The 11344-nt window shown below is 47.1% G+C and overlaps 1 protein-coding gene across 4 annotated transcripts; it reads right to left on the bottom strand.

Annotated features, from left to right (window-relative positions):
- Nucleotides 1–2964: 2964 nt before the first annotated feature.
- On the bottom strand, nt 2965–9739 carry LOC144715912 (telomere repeat-binding protein 2-like). 4 transcript variants are annotated; one of them, XM_078590911.1, is made up of 12 exons: nt 8224–8443; nt 7903–8060; nt 7089–7283; nt 6548–7010; nt 6252–6458; nt 5752–5817; nt 5588–5667; nt 5441–5506; nt 4935–5119; nt 4651–4857; nt 4511–4574; nt 2965–3481 (listed from the first exon to the last, which is right to left on the bottom strand). In XM_078590911.1, exons 3-12 carry the CDS (start codon nt 7167–7169, stop codon nt 3323–3325), a joined length of 1578 nt encoding a protein of 525 aa, XP_078447037.1. In that variant the 5' UTR covers nt 7170–7283; nt 7903–8060; nt 8224–8443; the 3' UTR covers nt 2965–3322. The 4 variants fall into 4 exon arrangements, with proteins under 4 accessions (XP_078447037.1, XP_078447039.1, XP_078447038.1 ...); XM_078590913.1 differs by lacking the exons at nt 7903–8060; nt 8224–8443 and adding an exon at nt 9643–9739; XM_078590912.1 differs by lacking the exons at nt 7903–8060; nt 8224–8443 and adding an exon at nt 9498–9634.
- Nucleotides 9740–11344: the final 1605 nt, after the last annotated feature.

The raw sequence follows: 11344 nt of genomic DNA, 5'->3' as shown, positions 1-11344 counted from the left end.
TAAAATTCTTAAGTCTCTTAATTATGGATGTTGAGTATAATTGTGGATCTTCTCACCATCAAAACATTCTAGTGGAAGGAGGGGTGGAGGTTTGTCTGGCTGGCATATGCACCTAAAATGGTTCTCACCTTGGATGTCCTTTTAATCTTTTGTAGGTGACCCACTAAGCCCATGTATTAATCTAGTTAATAACTTTAAATCCCAAAAATATTTATTACCTAGCATTCTTAAATTAACCATGTTGACATAAAGATTAGTTAATCAATGATTATTTAACTCAATTGATAAGTTTAGTTTCCAGCTCACCGTTTGCCTAGCTAGGCATTATTCTCTAGAAGAAAAAAAGTATTGTTTGAACTCTCTCATGGAACCATTAGTGTCATCGCTTACTGTATGTGTATAATCAATTGTACGTGCGACACTATCAAATAACTTAGGGTATGGTTATTTGTGAAACTCTTGTCCGCTGTTCAGTTAGTAATTATGTGTAATAACAATAATTAAAGAAAAACTTCTCTAATATCCCTACTACTGATGTAACACGATGAACGGAGTTGATACCTCATGTTACGTCAAGATGATAAATACATAATGCAATGTAAATGACGTGGGATATTAAGATGATTCGAGAAAATTATAACGGAAAGTACGTTGATTGCCAAACGATCCGAGACACAGATCAACTATACGACACGAGACGGGTTTCGTCTTAATCAGGCTCCCAATGACCAATGTAAACGGTTCAAAAAGACGACGTGGTGGGGAACGACTTCTCGTCCAAGAGCGTCGATACCGTCAACGTAGACAATCAGAACCGTTACCGTCAATAAAATCCCTAACATATATAAGTGGCTACTTCCTAGAATTCAAGTTTAGGAGAATTCACAGCGACGAGCAATTGAGAATTCGACACTGGAAGAGATAAATAACACTTTATAACAAGGGGATAGAAAGACTAGATAGAACCTGCAAGTGTTGACCTGGCCGGTGACGAGGGCGTGGAATCTCTGTAGGCAATATTCTAGACTTGACGGTAGGCAGAGATGTCAACGCGGCCAAAATGGTGGACGATGGATTCTAAGCTGCTTTGGTCGGGAATCACTTTGGCGTCGCTTGAGACTGCGCGAACATGGTAGTTGAAGAATCTTCAGCGTATTCGACCCGTCACGATCGTCAGTTTGATCAAATAGAAGAAGTCCAGAGGCAGATATGTTGGCCTTTGATAGCAGGATTTCCTGAGAAGAAGCTCGTGGAAGGAACATCAGACTCTGCTGAAGAATTAGCGGTGGGGAACCGGCACGGTCTGAAAAGGATCAGATGACGGCCGAGAGGGTTTTCCCACACAACAAGGCAATCAAACGGCAGCCCCCTCGTGTTCGTTCCCTTGTCGATCGCGCTCTCAATAAGAGAACAAAGAACAGTCTTGGGCGATGATCGAGATTAGAATGAACATAGAAAATTATGAATCAGATCAATCTTCAGCACCAAACTAAGGAGCACGGAATTTTTCCATCAAACAAACGGTTGTAGTAAGAAGATCAGGGCAACATTTCAAGAGCAGTGATTTGGTTCTAATCCACAGCGTCGGGAGATCAGAGGATTCTCGAAGAGGCGACCTTGAGTTTCTTTCCCACGGTATAACTTTGTAGAGCGGAAGGACATTCGAGCGAAGCCTGTTTGATTCGTCAAACGAGATTTGTGTAGTGTGAATCCAAGGCACGGGCGCCGTTGTCCGGTGGTAGAGAAAATAAGTTCACGAAACCACAACAGAGTAATTAGCAAGGCCTAAAATTAATCCCTCAGACCGCATCTCCGCAGCAATCCATCAAGGGTCGAACTAGAAAATCCGGAAGTCTTCAATCGAGGAGGGGTTAACGAAGACTACTCCACATACCCCCTTTCTAGAGACAAATACAAGAATGCTATCTTCCTCCTGAACACGACTCAACACTTCCACTTCCACTAAGGCAGAAAAGAAAATTAGCTGTCAACAAGAACGAGATCTGGTTTTTTTTGAACAAATGACTTCTTCTCCCCCTCCACGTCCACTCTTCCCCTTTTATATTGGGGATGTGGTAGTTGTGGAGGGGGGGGGGTGGGCCTTTTGGGCCCCTCCTCTTAAAGGAGAGCCTATTGGGCTCCCCTTAAGAGGATTCTTTAGGGGGAGAAGAAGCCCAACATGGATTTCCGCCCCCTACAGATGACATTTAACATAATTAAAAAATAAAACACGCACGATTGGAAGCCGGTGCTCACGCAAGAAGGGTCTCCCGATAATCCAAAGACGACAAGAAAACGAGAGAACATAAAAAAAAGACGATAAGACGATGTCAGTTCTCAAGCTTGGTAACGAAATTGTAGATTCTTCACGTCCGCTCGAGCGTCACGACGTGGCTGGTAACGGATCAGGGCGTGGTCGACTGGATGGTCCTCCATCAACTACCTTGGCTAGAGACTTAATGCTTACTTTTCATTGAGCTAATCTCCTCCAAGACAGAGGGTGGACAATTCCATCTTGATCACATAATCACCTTCCTCTGCTTCTTGCTATGTATGAGCTGTAACATGTTTAAATCCAATAATGACGAACTCATACTTATTAGTACATGACCGTCCATACAAAAGATGTCCTTGCTATCTTAGGGCAACACACCACTTATACGACCCCAACACGAGTCAGCCCAAGCCACTTTTCCTTTTATTTTTCCCACGTGGATTTGAACTTAGAATTATCATTCAATCTAGCCCCATTTTTCCCATCGACCATATCTATTATTAGTTCATACTTAATCAGTTAAAATATTTTTAAAAATCAATATCAACAACGATTTATAAGAGAATGTACCAAGCATGAATAGAGAACTATCTTCATAATTTTTTCACTAGCTGATTGTAAAGGGAAGAATCCTCAGATCCCTGGACGTCTATCTATATATGTGGAGATTAATTGAGGAGACTAAAGGATAAGAAAAGAGTCAATTCATTGCTGAAATCAAGGAATGGAAGTAAGCAGGTCGGCCAGTTGGAAAAGGGAAACATGGCCTTCCCTGGACAGGGGAAGGCCAGAGCAGTTGGGAAGGGGGATACAGCCTGCCTTCCCCCCTTTCTTTTTCCCTCTCTTTCCCCCCCCCCCCCCTCTGTATTTCTACTTACAATAAGCCCTTCGGGAGGGGGGGGGGGTGTGGCCTAAGAATGAGGGGTGAGATGTAATATTACAAAAGAAAAGGAAGAAAGGCAAAGGAATGATGGATTGATTACCTATGGACAAGCGGTTGAGGTTGACTTTGTACGGTGGGAGGGGGGGGAGGGAGGGTTAGTGGGCTCAGGCGAGGAGTGGGCCGGGGTCTGGTTTGGGCTGCTGGTGCTGGGCCCAGTGGGCGTGGGCCGAGAGCACCCTGTCGAGCAGCTCCTGGGGCACCTGCTCCCCCCTCCGCCTCTGCGGCGCGATCCTCGCCGTGTGCACCAGCGTCTTCCACTTGTCCTGCGCACCAACCCCCCATCAAGAAACGGAGAGAGAAGAGAGAGAGATCGAGAGAGAGTTTGAGATTTAGGAGGGGAGAAGGGGAGAGGCAGCGGGAGAGGGAGAGAGGATTAGGAGGGGAGAAGGGAAGAGAGAGATCGAGAGAGAGAGTTAGGAGGGGAGAAGGGGAGAGACAACGAGAGAGAGGAGGCGAGAAGGGGAGAGAGAACGAGAGAGAGAGAGATAGGGAGGAAGGGAGGGATGGAGAGAGAGAGAGTTAGGAGGGGAGAAAGAGGAGAGAGAGAGAGAGATGAAGGGAGGGAATGGGGAGAGAGAGGAGAGAGAGGAGGAATGGAGAGAGAGAGGAAGGGAGGGATGGAGAGAGAGAGGACAGAGAGAGGGAGGGAGGGAGAGAGAGAGAGAGGAAGGGAGGGAGGGAGAGAGAGAGAGGAAGGGAGGGATGGAGACAGAGAGAGGAAGGGAGGGATGGAGAGAGAGGGAGGAATGGAGAGAGAGAGAGGGAGGGAGGGATGGAGAGAGAGAAAGAGAGAGTTAGGAGGGGAGAAAGGAGAGAGAGAGATAGAGGAAGGGAGGGATGGAGAGAGAGAGAGAGAGGACGGGAGGGATGGAGAGAGAGAAAGAGAGAGTTAGGAGGGGAGAAAGAGGAGAGAGGAAGGGAGGGATGGAGAGAGAGAAAGAGAGAGTTAGGAGGGGAGAAAGAGGAGAGAGAGAGGGAGAGTAAGGGTGAGGAGAAGGGGAGACGGAGAGAGAGAGAGAGAGAGAGAGGGAGAGAGAGAGCGAGAGAGAGAGAGGGAGAGGGAGAGATAGTTTGGAGAGAAGGGGGAGTAAGAGAGAGAGAGAGCGGGTGAGAGAGAGAGAGGAGGCGAGAGAGAGGGAGAGAGAGAGAGAGAGCTAGTTAGGAGAGAAGGGGGAGTAAGAAAGAGAGAGAGAGAGTTTAGGAGGGAGGCAGAGGGGAGAGAGAGATGAGATGGAAAGGAGTTGGGAGGGACGAAGGTGAGAAGAGGGAGAGAGAGAGAGGCGTAATTTTACCTTGAGATCCACGTAGGTGCGGTGCTTGTAGCCATCAAACGCGCAGACCTTGACATCCCGCCACCTGTCCACTTCCCCCCGGGTCAGAAACCTCCATTATTTTATCCCCCACAATTAATTAATTAATTAATTAAACGCACCTTCCCGTGCCCAGCTCCTCCACAGCGCGGACCAGAGCCTCCACCTCAGAGACCGAGAACGGCCGCCGCACGCGCCGGGGCCCCGTCTCTGACCGCCGCCGCTTCCCATCCATCGGGAACACCGCCAGCGCTTCCACGTCTACGCCAGGAACGGCCACCAGCGCCTTCGACTCCCCCCCCACCGCCGACGTGGCTTCCCACCTTCCACTACACCCACCCAGATACAGAGGGGTCATTTTCCGCCTTTAAATTATGAATTTTTATAATGTTTTTTTATTTTTTACCTTTTGAGAGGTTCTGAGGCGTCTGCAATGGGCACGAGCAGGGGTTGTACTTGTTCTTCGGGGGTGTGGGCCTGCGGAGACGGCAGGGAATTGGGCTCGATGGTGAAGCCCAGGCTGTCCAGTTCCTCGCTGTGGGATATGCCGGCCTGGAGAAGAGTCTTGTCGTCGTCTCTCACCTTCTTCCCCTGCAACCCGTAGACATGGTTGTTCTGTTATGTTCGTTTTAAACAAACCAAAAATTCGCACAAAAGAACCGCACATGGCCTTGTTCTTTGTTCTGTTCTTTTTTTTTTCTAAAACGAACAAAATTTGCACAATGAGAACAAAAGAACCGCACACGGTTCTGTGTGATGTTCTGTTCGAATTTGTTTTTGTTTTGCTCGGAAAACCTGTTCTGGTTACGAAGTCAATGAAGAATTAAAAAACAAAAAAAAGAATCTTAACTTTTTAAATGGAACAAACTGAATGAACAATTCGCCCAAAAATAACAGAATGACCATGTCTACCTGCAGGTGGACTCCAATCCGCAGCCCGCCCCCCAGAATCGCGGTCACTGCCTCCATCACCGTTCTCTGAAGGCAGCAGAATTACAATATAAATAAACCCCAGGGATTTTTTTTTTCTTACGATTTGTAAAATTGTTTTACACCCACCTTGAGAGAACCGACCGTGGCGGTTTCGGGTATCTCGATGAACAGCTCCGGCACCTTGAAGGACTTAATCCTCAGCTTCACTGTTCGCACAGATTCTCTCGTAAGAGTACTCTCAATGGCGAAATACTAGTCTTCTATTTTATGTTCCGCTGGGTCAAGCATACCGTGGTAGTCGTCTGAGTTGAAGGCAAACTTCTGAGTGGCCATTGACGACGCCGTCTCTCCATTTCCTAAAACCATGACCCAAGCTTTGAGACACATACACATATAGATAGATGGAGAGCGAGAGAGATTGACTGAGACAGAGATAGAGATAGAGATTGATTGGTGTTTAAACGTACATATGGAGAGAGTGTGTGAGGGAGGGAGAGTAAGAAGAGAGAGTATAAAGATAGGGTGACATAATTGAGAGAGAGTCGAAAGATAGGGAGGTAATAGAGGGAGAAGAGAGACAGGGTGCGATAGCACAGAGAGAGAGAGAGAGAGAGAGAGAGAGAGAGAGAGAGAGAGAGAGAGAGATGAGAGTAAGAGACTAGAGAGAAAGGGTGAATTACTGGAAAGAGAGAGAACGAATGAATGAGAGTGGAAAGAGTGTATGATTTGTCGAGTTTTAGAGAGAGAGAGAGAGAGAGGCTAATGATTGACAGGGATAAAAGAAAATTACCACCATGGACGATGGTGTCCGAAGAATCGGCTTCTCTTTTAATTTGCATTTTAGGGGAGCAAGGAAAGCATTCCCCGTTAACTGGCAAGCCGGTGGAGGAGACTGACCCCCTTTCAAAGAGCCTTCTTCGCTTGAAGGCCAGGTTCTGCGTCCGCCGACGCTTGTAGCACATTTTCCTGCTGTAGAAGAGCGGTTTCACATCCTCCTCTGTCACAGGGAGCATAAATTATCCTTCATCAGCTCAATCCGTTTCACATTAACAAGATAAAAACGCTTAATGCAAGATTTAACCTTACCCTTTTCAGAAACCTTCCAGAATTTAGACGCCAACAACTTCCTTATCCTTCTATCGACAACGCGCTGCGGCCTGTAGATAGCAGATCCCCCCTCTGTCGTCTGATTGAAATCGGACGGCTTTCCCGAGCCCACACGTTCAATTTCGCTGCCAGATGGTTCAGAAATAATGACAATTGAACCGGGATGCAAACACTCTCCAAAGAAGCAGTCCGGTTCAGTCTTGGAGGGGCGCGGGGCAAGATCAGAGCTTTTCTGGTCACCTTCACAAAAATTAAGCCCAAATTCATTCTTGTTCTTGGAGAAAACAGAATTAGAGGCACCAGTCTTCGCTTCTGGTTTTTCTACAGAGGAGTTTTCTTTGTTTAACAGCAGTTCACCGGCAACTGATGCCAGCAGCTCAAACGCACACATTTCATTGCCTGACACTTTATCCATAACTCTCTTTTGCACACAGCGCTTCCCCTGGGAATTAAAAAAGCCAATAATTTCAATTAAAAATGATAGGATGTGCAAAATAAAATTTCAGTAATGTAAACTCACTCGCATGGACCTCGAGCCGCGAGGCACGTTAGGGACTCTGAAGCCACTGAATTCATAACGCATCCTCTTCTGCAACACCATAATTCGAAGAATCGCTAATACTTCTTTACAGCGCAAAAGGCATACCACTTCGTCACTGAATTTGATGCTAGAGTTTGATCAAAGCTCCATTGATGCGTCAATGGGTCATTGAACCTGCGCAAAATTTTTTAATTGGATCTTAGCGATTATTTCTTTTCGTGGACACAGAGATCAAAAAATTTAAAAACATGGTTTGAGTGTAGTCGTGATGTTCAATCTTTGGCAATCAAGAATTATGATAACAAAATTTTAGAAAGAAAGATGAGTTTTAATTCGCGACAATATCTTTCAGAGATGGCAGAGTCGAGAATCTTGTCCGAACCCGGCGGAAATTGGTGAAAACGGAGAGAGGAAGGATCTGAGAGATGTGCATGCAAAATTAGTCGACGAAGAGACAAGGGGATTGGGGAAGGAATTTTGACGAAAAATCCAGAAGATGCCGGAAACACCAGCATGATCGAAGAAAAAACTGTGCAGAGAAGAAGATCCCTTCCGGAAAGGTTGAATTGCCGATGACCGGTGATGACTTTCCTTGAGAAAAAAATTCCTCCTGTTTCTAGCAGAATCTTGCCTCAATTGCGAAAGAGATCGCCCGGATAAAATCAGTAATTCGGGGACCATCGGAGATAACCACCCACGGCGACGAAAATGAGATCAAACACCTTCGCCTCGAGGAAAACAGAACAAAAAAATCTGATTCCCCAGCGTTCGGATTGTTTGTCTAGAATATCACCAGGAAACCAAGGCGTAGATCGTGTTCGAGGATCGAGGCGAGATCGGCAATTTGGAATTTGGAAGTGCCTTCGCCAACGCGATCCAAAAGAGAGCAGAGTCCGGGAAACGATTCGATCTCAATTTCCCCATAATTATTCTAGAAATGCATGAAAACATCTGCAATCAAACAATTCGAGCAGAATTCAGAAGATCCGGAACGAATCCGACCCCGATCCGAATAATCCTTGAGAAAAAACCCAAATTGCAAAAAGGAGGTTGCTAGAAAAGCCCGATCCGTTCATCCCTGCTCGCATTCGCAACAAAATTCCTCCCGACTAACCTCCCCGATCCACCAGGCAACCAGATCGGACAGATCGCGCGTGATCGAGCGAAATCCCCCGAGAATTGATCTTCTCAGAGAGAAAATATACTTCGAAATTTTCTTCTGTTCCTTTGGAGATTCAGAATTCCGCTTCTTCACGTCTTCACGTCTCCGACAAGATCTCCTTCCTTGCGGGTTCCTCTCTCCCCCTCTCTTGAGATGACCAAAACCCCCTCTTCTACCTTCAAAATAACCCCCCTCCCTAAACCCCCCATCTTGAATTTATATCGTTGACCGGCTACCACCGGACATAGCCGGTAACCCGACCTTCCCTCACCCACCACGTTCTTCTCCGACGTTCACGGGCCCACCCCCGACCGGTTCTAACCGCCGAGTAATCATCCAATTAACCCTCTGATGTCTGATGAAAACATTGGCTCCGTCCGATCGTGGACCCCCAGTCCTCATCGCCGTCCATTCCGTAGACCTCCTTCCGTGTTAAAGTGGATAAGATCATCGCCGCAGGAGGGGTTCCGTGGCCATCTGATCGCGCAATCCTGGCCACTCATTTAAGTGCCACGTCGGATGAAGGTTTGCGGTGCCAGTTTTCAAGACGCGGGGAGTCCTTTGCACGTGCCACGTCGGATGGATGACGTCACTGTTCCGGACCGGGTTTTCACCGGACCGGCGTGATAGTGTCCACTCCTCAATTTTTTTCAAAACGAAGAACGAAAATGAAAAGACAGTTTAAATCACCGGCAGGTTTGTTTCGTTCCTTGTTTAGAAGAAACGTAATCGGAAGGTCGGAGGTTATAGTGTAGATCAGGCATCATGCATTTGTAGAAATGAGGACTCTCAACCGTGAATTAAGAGGAGATTCCTAAATTGTAAGCAGAATGATATAGAGATCTAGAACATTCCGATCATGAGGCGTTGGCATTTGTTTCACAAGACAGGGACGGAATGTTCTTTTGCAAAGGGCTTTGATGTTCGTGAGATCGGAAGGTCGGAGGCTACAGATCTAGCATCGTGCATCTGTAGAATTTGAGGACTCTTAACAGCGAATTGGGCCGAGATTCCAGGATTTTAAGCAGAAGACCATGAAGATTTCCTGCTTTCGTAAGGTAGGGAGGAATCTACTATTGCAAAGAAATGTATTATTTCGTGAGTTCGGGAGATCGGAGGCTACAAATCTGGCATCATGCATCTGTTGAATTTTTTAGGACTCTTACTGCGAATCAAACGAGATTCCTGAGTTTTGAGCAGAATGCTACAGAGATCTAGGGATTTACCGATCATGAGGCGCCGGCAGCTGCCGTTCACGTGGGATCTGCCTTCCGAGGCGACCGATCACGTGATCCGGCGGCGATAGAGCGCATGAACAGTCCAAATCGATGGAGAAAAAGGAGACGATCGGAAGAAGAATCGAAGTGAGACCTCAAGTTTTGGAGTAGCCGTCTCTTCTCTCTCCCCCGGAGGATGAATCTGAACCGTTGATTCTTCGATCTGCTCCGATCCTGAGGTTCCGCGGAGATGAACATTTTAAATGCCCGAGCGTAACAGAAACGCGGATTAAATATGGAGAGCGGGACCGGGATGACATCACTCTGTCGAGTTGTGGGTCCCCCCGGTGTTCTGGAATATTTTTGGGGTTGAGTCCGTTTGGAAATGGGCCTGGTTTGGTGGAGCCCAGTGGGCCCGTTTAAATTGGTCGTGCCTACGCGTTTCCATCGAACGGCTCAGATCGGCGGATCGTCTTATGAGTTGCACATTCGTCGCAGACGCTTCCGATTTTCCTCTATGGATACGACTCTCTCTCCTCTCTTTCTCTCTCTCTCGCTGTGTCCTCTACTCTCTCTCTCTGTCCTCTAATCTCTCTCTCTCTCTCTCTCTCTCTCTCTCTCTCTCTCTCTCTCTCTCTCTCTCTCTCTCTCTCTCTCTCTCTCTCTCTCTCTCTCTCTCTCTTTCTGTCCTCTAATCTCTCTCTCTCTCTGTCCTCTAATCTCTCTCTCTCTCTGTCCTCTAATCTCTCTCTCTCTCTGTCCTCTAATCTCTCTTTCTCTCTCTCTCTCTGTGTCCTCTAATCTCTCTCTCTGTGTCCTCTACTCTCTCTCTCTCTCTTTCTCTGTCCTCTCTCTCTCTCTCTCTCTCTCTTTCTCTGTCCTCTCTCTCTCTCTTTCTCTCTTTCTCTGTCCTCTCCCTCTCTCTCTCTCTTTCTCTCTTTCTCTGTCCTCTCTCTCTCTCTCTTTCTCTCTTTCTCTGTCCTCTCTCTCTCTCTCTCTCTCTTTCTCTCTTTCTCTGTCCTCTCTCTCTCTCTGTCCTCTACTCTCTCTGTCTCTCTCTCTGTCCTCTACTCTCTCTCTCTCTCTGTCCTCTTCTCTCTCTCTCTCTCTCTCTCCTCTCTCTCTCTCTCTCTGTCCTCTACTCTCTCTCTCTCCCTGTCCTCTACTCTCTCTCTCTCTGTGTCCTCTACTCTCTATCTCTCTCGGTGTCCCCTACTCTCTATCTCTCTGTCCTCTACTCTCTCTATCTCTGTGTCCTCTACTCTCTCTCTCTCTCTCTCTCTGCCCTCTACTCTCTCAGTCTCTCTTCTCTCCTCTCTTTCTCCAATCTTCTCTCCCCTCTCTTCTCTCCTCTGTCCTCGTTATCTCCTCCTCTCTCCTCTCTCCCTTCTCTTCTCTCTCTCTTTCTCCTCTCTCCTCGTTATCTCCTCCTCTCTCCTCTCTCCCTTCTCTTCTCTCTCTCTTTCTCCTCTCTCCTCGTTATCTCCTTCTGCCCTTCTCCTCTCTCCTCTCTTCCCTCTTTTCTCTCTCTTTTTCTCCTCTCTCCTCGCTCCTCTCTCCTCTCTCCCATCTTTTCTCTCTTTTTCTGCTCTCTCTTCGTTATCTCCTCCTCTCTCATCTCTCCCTTTTTTTCTCTCTCTTTCTCCTCAATCCTCGTTATCTCCTTCTCCTCACTCCTCGTTATCCCCTTCTCCTTCCTCCCCTCTCTTCTCTTTCTCTTTCTCCTCTCTCCCCTCTCCCTTCTCTTCTCTCTTTATTTGTTCTCTCTCCTCTCTCCCTTCTCTTCTCTTCTCTTTCTCTTTCTCCTCTCTCCTCTCTCCCTTCTCTTCTCTCTCGCTTTCTCCTCTCCCCTCGCT

The sequence above is a fragment of the Wolffia australiana genome, chromosome 19, assembly GCF_029677425.1.
Source record: "Wolffia australiana isolate 7733 chromosome 19, ASM2967742v1".
Lineage (NCBI taxonomy): Eukaryota > Viridiplantae > Streptophyta > Magnoliopsida > Alismatales > Araceae > Wolffia > Wolffia australiana.
Note: the sequence above shows the minus strand (reverse complement) of the source record. Positions and strands in the feature narration are given on the sequence as shown.

Bases quoted from the DNA above. Each gene is read 5' to 3' on its own strand.
- LOC144715912 (XM_078590913.1), bottom strand. From the start codon at position 7,169: ATGGTGTTGCAGAAGAGGATGCGTTATGAATTCAGTGGCTTCAGAGTC. The intron at 7,011-7,088 runs GTGAGTTTACAT...TTTAATTCCCAG, and splicing joins GCGGCTCGAGGTCCATGCGA to GGGAAGCGCTGTGTGCAAAA. The intron at 4,858-4,934 runs GTAAAAAATAAA...GGGTGGGTGTAG, and splicing joins GCCTCAGAACCTCTCAAAAG to TGGAAGGTGGGAAGCCACGT.